The sequence below is a fragment of the Ictidomys tridecemlineatus genome, chromosome Y (genome assembly GCF_052094955.1).
Source record: "Ictidomys tridecemlineatus isolate mIctTri1 chromosome Y, mIctTri1.hap1, whole genome shotgun sequence".
NCBI classification, from domain to species: Eukaryota; Metazoa; Chordata; class Mammalia; order Rodentia; family Sciuridae; genus Ictidomys; species Ictidomys tridecemlineatus.
Genome location: NC_135494.1, coordinates 1,383,929 through 1,390,702, shown reverse-complemented (window position 1 = coordinate 1,390,702; position 6,774 = coordinate 1,383,929). Strand labels below are relative to the sequence as shown.

At 37.5% G+C, this 6,774-nt stretch overlaps 1 protein-coding gene across 1 annotated transcript; it reads right to left on the bottom strand.

Moving 5' to 3' along the window:
* Window positions 1–2,517: 2,517 nt before the first annotated feature.
* Window positions 2,518–6,336, bottom strand: LOC144371956 (uncharacterized). The gene has a single exon (XM_078035290.1). The coding sequence runs from the start codon at window positions 6,284–6,286 to the stop codon at window positions 4,493–4,495; it is 1,794 nt and encodes a 597-aa protein (XP_077891416.1). The 5' UTR covers window positions 6,287–6,336; the 3' UTR covers window positions 2,518–4,492.
* Window positions 6,337–6,774: the final 438 nt, after the last annotated feature.

Below are 6,774 nucleotides of genomic sequence, written 5' to 3'. Positions count from 1 at the left end.
CTCAATTAAGTACGGGGCAAAGTATATTTTGAGAAGGTGCCTCTCCAAACAATACATACAAATTACAACTTTTATGTGCCTACATACAAAACAACACATGAGACTTAGAAGAAACATGAGTGACAGAGTGGTGGTCCCAGAGTCATCAACAGGCCAATAAGGCACCAAGGAAAAGGAAGAGGCCAGTTGCAGGGCATAAAAGGGCCCATCTCTATGGTCCCAGCTGCTAGGAGGCTGAGGCAAGGTGACCACAAGTTTGAGGCAAGCATCACCTCATTTCAAAAGATAACAATAAAAGGCCTAGGGGGAAGCTCAGTGGTGGAGCACTCCTGGGTGAAATCTGAAGGAAAGAAGGGAGCAAAGGAGGAAAAAAAGAGACATTTAGCCAATCCGTACAAAATGCTGGAGTATAAAGGCCTCAATTCACATACACAATGTGTAACCAAACTTTAGAAAGACACAAAAGAATAAATTGAGAACTCATGAATAATTAATTTTTGAGAAAAAGTAGTGGGCAGCAACGTTGTGAAAAATAAATCAAAGAAACTGATAGTTGAGGGCTGAGGATGTGGCTCAAGCGGTAGCGCGCTTGCCTGGCATGCGTGCGGCCCAGGTTCGATCCTCAGCACCACATATCAACAAAGATGTTGTGTCCGCCGAGAACTAAAAAATAAATATTAAAAAAAAAGAAACTGATAGTTGAATTACATAGTGAGGATAAAAGAACTGCACTAGGGAGGGTATGTAGAGAAAAGGGTGACTTGATCCTGTACATGCGTGTGCACGTGGGTGTGAGTGTGCATGTGTGGGTGACAAAACTCACCCCTCCCAAGTGTTTGCTTTTGTAGTTTACTTGGTGCTCTAGAAAACACTCACATGAGCACCAGGCCACATTCCATAGTCTCTGTGACTCTGCAAAGTTGCATAGCTTGTGTCTGTTGCACAGGGAACAATAAAATTGTTTGTTAGAAAAAATTCTGTAATACTCAGTGATTACTTACATTTCATTTTATCATTAGGTCTTAACAGAAATTAATAGTTTGACTCCTTAAATACTAAAGCAGTTCTCCCACCCTGTTTTCAACAGAAATTACCTAAAATAAACTTTTTTCAAGTGGACTTCAGTTTACTCCAATGGGAAATATAAAAATTTGTAGTATAAGGTGTGAATTAATGTCCTTATTATGCTCAGAATCATTCTACAATCTTAGAGCTTGAAGGGCATTAGTATGCATAAACACATTAAAAAGTAATTATTTCCTCTGAATCAATTAGGACTTGTAAACTCTCAGAAAGAAGGCACATATTGATTTACAACAAAGTTTCAAGAAACATCCAGGAGCCAAGCATGATAGCACATCTGTAATCGCAGTGGCTATAGAATGAGAATCCCAAGTTCAAACCCAGCCTCACAAACATACTGAGGCCCTTGGGAAGAATTTAAAAAGCACTTCAACAAAAACTTAATAATGTTTATTTTCTCTTCTATGACCCTGGTAATTAATTATATTTAAAACCTCTCATAATTTTTATTTTGTCACAACATATATAAAAGTCATAAAAGTGGGCAAGATGAGAGAAAATGGACTCAAGGAAAGAAGAGAGATGAAAACTCTAAAAAAGAATTAAAATGCTGCCAATACAGGTTAATACATTGTAACTACAAAACTTGTGTACTATTGCATAGCATACTTCTAAGTACAAAATTATATTACACACTACATTTTGCACACACATACATAGTAAAAGTAAGATTATGTTATCATATCAGAGAGTTGACTGCAGATGCAAAAAATATAGAGAGAAAAATTAAATCTAACAAGAAGAGATATTTAACTGGGAGAAACATGTTGCTTTCACATCTTCATGCTGACACAATTCCTACATCCAATCCAGGGTGCATTCTCATTACCTGTGAATAGAAAGAAATGAAGGCACACACCCTTTTTACACGCCTACACTGGTTTTCTCAAAAAAAGAGGATTCTTGCTGAAGGGGTTGCATGACTGTAATTCCACTGGAAAAGCAGGCTGAGGCAAGGGATCTCAAATTCAAAGTCAACCTCAGCAACATAGTGAGGACCTAAGCAATTCAGTGAGACCATGTCTAAATATTTGAAAAAAAAATTTAAAAAATTAGGATATGGCTCAGTGGTTAAGTGTCTCTGGGTTGAATCCCTGGTACCAAAAAAAGAAAAAAAGTAAAAGAAATTAAAATAAAAAATTCTCAAGTTTATATAAGTCTAAATGGATCTGAAACAACTGAAGGTCTCACCACATTTTTATATATAAGGCTTTTCTCCAGAGTGAGTTTTTCTATGATGTTCAAAAAGAACATGGAAAAGTGAAAGTGTCATCACATTGTTTAAAGAAAAGAAGGGTTTTCCCTGATGTGAATCCCTTAATGTCTTTGAAGGAAACCATGAAAGCTGAATACTGCCCCACACGGCTTTTCCACAGGCTTTTCCACAGTATGAGTCCTTTCATACAAGTGAACAAAACTGAAACACTTGAACACTTACTTGCATATGATTTATTCATTTTGGCATGAATCTTTCAAGAAGAGTCTTCCCAGACCTTATAAAAAACTGGGAAAATTAGAAGACTTCCCATATTAATCACATTCTCAGGGCTTCTCTCTGTGAGTATTTTTGTATAAGAGAAGGAAAGCAGGACTGGGATGGGAAGCTGACAGAATGTACCCAATCTTCCCTATACTTAGGGTTGTTTTCCAGTGTGAGTGAAATGACATTGAAGGCAACAGGGAAAATGGAATGATTTTCCAAATTTTTCACATTTAATGCCTTATTCAGTTAGACCTAGTAGTGTTTGCCTTTAATCCCAGAGACTCAGGGTCTGAGGCAGAGGATCACAATTGTGACGCCAAACTCAGCACCTAAGCAAGGCCCTAAGGAACTTGGCAAGTCCTTGTCTCAAAATAAAAAGGAAAAAGGTCGTGGCTCTGCTGGGGTCTTGCCCTAGTGGAGTCCAGGGGGTCCTGAAGGATGAGTGGTGTCAGCTAAAAGATGAGACAGGAGTCATTCCGTTGGAGCAATCTCCAGAGAGAGAGCTCTAATGCAGCTTTCTCTGGGTCATCTTTTAGTGCAATTTTTCTCATCACTATAGATTCAGATACGCCATTGATTATACAATTTAATTTCCATTTTTCTAGGATATGACATTTAATTATTAAAAGTACAGAATCATTAATAAAATGTATCACTAATTTACATTTTTCAGATTTTCCCAAGATTTACTATTTTCTTATTAACTAATGCCAAACTACGTAACCAGACTCTAAGTCTCCTAACCTATCATTTACCTTTAAATTTAAAGTACACCTTTACTTTATTTCTAATCTAAAATTCCCATCTAAAAACACCCCCTTAAATCTTATACTTAAAATATCCTAAAGTTTATAAATCATTCTTAAACATAGCAGAAACCCATACATCTAAAATCTTAAGAATTTCTAAACCCCAAAATATACATAGGATGATATTTCTAACATTGTTGTAAAAATATATCTTATAAAGCTACTTTAATTAATTCCTAAATTTATTCTCATAAAACTGGTTGAGCTGCTTTCTCAAAGACTTTGAGAAATTAGTGCAGTCAAGGTGCACTAATTCTCGTATCTTTATAATCTTTCTCAATAGAAAATAAGTTGTAAACATCAGTCCACTTTCCACCAATATTAACTATATTCATCATAAAACCCTATGTAAAAAAGGGTTTATAAAAAGAGAAGATTATATCTTTAAATGTTTGAACTTTCTAAGTGTATAATATAACTTTCCTCAATCAAAAATGAGACTACATATGGTGGGCTTTGTAAAATAAGCATAATGATTAGGTTTTCTAAGAGGCTGGAAATATGAGCTTGGGTTCTAGTTGATATAATCGATGTGGTGCCTGAAATTCTCATGACCTTTCAGAGGATGTTTGTTGTCCATTATCAGATTTGTCCACAGTGTACTGAGATAGAAGAACAGCCTTCTACTTTGTCCTTGATATGCTGAGGGGAAGAAGAACAGCTTTCAATGCATGAACTACCTGTTATGTTCTAGCCATTTGATATTTAATTTGTTTGGAATTTAACATACTCATGTCTCCTGTCAGAAACATAAGCATGAAACTGAAAAGTCCCAATTATATAAAAAAAGGGTCTCATGGTTTTAGATTCCCACCAACCAGCGTGGCTTTTCCAGCATTAATTCTCACTGTGACCCTGTCAAGACAGTGAGTGGGAAATCGCTTTCACCATGGCTCAGTAGTAAATGACCACCAGACTAAATTCCCTGTGCTATTTACAGATAGATTCAAACATGTGAGCACTTTCTTCTCTTTGAATTGGACAAGAAATATTGATTTACCATATTTCACATTCAATGAATTTTTCTTTTTTTCTAAGAATTTTTCTACAAAAAAACTTATTACATGTTAATGAGTGAAAGCTTATTAACAGAAGACTTTGCCAATTGTTTTCATGACTATGATTTCTCTGCACTATGGGTTGCTTCATGTAAGTGAAGCTGAGTAGATGTAACAAATGCTTTTCCACATTTTTTACAACCATAGAGCTTCTCTCCAATATGTGTTCTTCCATGTCTTTGAAGGATACTGGAGCTAGCAAAGGCTTGGCCACACTGCTTACACTCATAGGGCTTTTCTCCAGTATGCATTCTTCCATGAACCTGAAGGTAATTGGATGTAGAAAAGGCTTTGCCACACTGCTCACACTCATAGGGCTTTTCTCCAGTATGAGTTTGTTCATGTGCGTGAAGGTTACTGGATCTAGCAAAGGCTTTGCCACACTGCTTACATTGATAGGGCTTCTCCCCAGTATGTGTTCTTCCATGTCTGTTAAGGCTACGGGATGTAGCAAAGGCTTTGCCACACTGCTTACATGCATAATGCTTTTCTCCAGTATGATTTTTTTTATGTAAATGAAGGCTAGAGGAACGAGCGAAGGCTTTGCCACACTGCTTACATGCATAAGGCTTCTCTGAAGTATGAATTGTTTTATGTGAGTGAAGGCCAGAGAAATGAGTGAAAGCTTTTCCACACTGCTTACACTCATAGGGCTTCTCTCCAGTATGCGTTCTTCCATGAATCTGAAGGAAACGGAATCTAGCAAAGGCTTTCCCACATTGCTTACATTCATAGGGCTTTTCTCCAGTATGAGTTTTTTCATGTGAGTGAAGCTCACTGGATCTAGTAAAGGCCTTGCCACACTGCTTACATTCATAGGGCTTCTCCCCAGTATGTGTTCTTTCATGTCTGCGAAGGTTACTGGACCTAGCAAACGCTTTGCCACACTGCTTACATGCATAAGGCTTCTCTGAAGTATGAATTGTTTTATGTGAGTGAAGGCCAGAGAAACGAGTGAAGGCCTTTCCACACTGCTTACATTCAAAAGGCTTCTCTCCAGTATGTGTTCTTCCATGAATCTGAAGGGAAGTGGATGTAGCAAAGGCTTTGCCACACTGCATACATTCATAGGGCTTCTCTCCAGTATGAGTTTTTTCATGTATGGGAAGGTAACTGGAACTAGCAAAGAAATTGCCACACTGCTTACATTCATAGGGCTTCTCTCCAGTATGCGTTCTTCCATGAATCTGAAGGGAAGTGGATCTAGTAAAGGCTTTTCCACACTGCTTACATTCATAGGGCTTCTCTCCAGTATGCGTTCTTCTATGAATCTGAAGGTAACTGCATGTAGAAAAGGCTTTGCCACACTGCTTACATTCATAGGGCTTCTCTCCAGTATGCGTTCTTCCATGAATCTGAAGGTTACTGGATCTAGCAAAGGCTTTGCCACACTGCTTACATTCATGAGGCTTCTCTCCAGTATGTGTTCTCTGATGGATTCTAAATAAACTGGGATAAGCAAAGTCTTTCCCACATACCTTACATTTGAAAGGAGCATTCCCCATGTGTGTGATCCTGTGCCTTTGAGGACTTGTTTGTGAAATAAAGGCTTGACCACCTTGTTTACATTGATAGAGTTTCTTTCCAGAATGAATTCTTTCATGTGTTCTAAATAATGAGGAGAAATGAAAGGCTTTCCCACATACCTCACATTGAAAAGGTTTACCTCCACTTTGTGTTCTCACGTGTCTTTGAACACCTGTGGGAGAAGATGAGGCTTCACCACATTGTTGATATTCATAGGGTTGCCACCCAGTATGAGTATCTTCATGTCTTTGAATGTCACTGGAAGAACTGATGACTTTCCCACGTACTGTACTTTCATAGGTTTCCTCTCCAGTTTTTATTAACATTTTTGTGTTAACACTTTTGAGAGAAACCAGGGATTGACTGTAGTGTTTAAATTCACATGGCTTCTCTTCACATTCCTCGTGCTTGTAGCATTTGTGTCCAGTGTGAGATGTGATCTGCCTATGAAGGAATGAAAAGCATATGAAGTCTTTGGCACACATATAACAACCACATGAATTTACTCTATTAAAATTTTTCTTTGTCCAGTTAAGAACTGGAATTTCATTGAAACTTTTCCCAAACTATCTTCTTGGCTGTTGAAGTTTACCACATGTCTTCTTTGAAGAATGACCACCATATCATCAATGCTTGATTCATTCATGATTTTATACTTGTTTATAGGTTCTAGGCTTACATTACTACCAACATCAGGTAAAGGCTAGGTTTTCTGATGTGTTCAAATTGCCTGAAAATCAAGTGATTGAAAGGAAAAAATCCTTTGTTATGCAGCCGCTCTATGGTGATTATTCAATTAGTGATATTCACATGA

Coding starts and splice junctions, on each gene's coding strand:
- LOC144371956 (XM_078035290.1), bottom strand. CDS start 6,286: ATGTTAATAAAAACTGGAGAGGAAACCTATGAAAGTACAGTACGTGGG.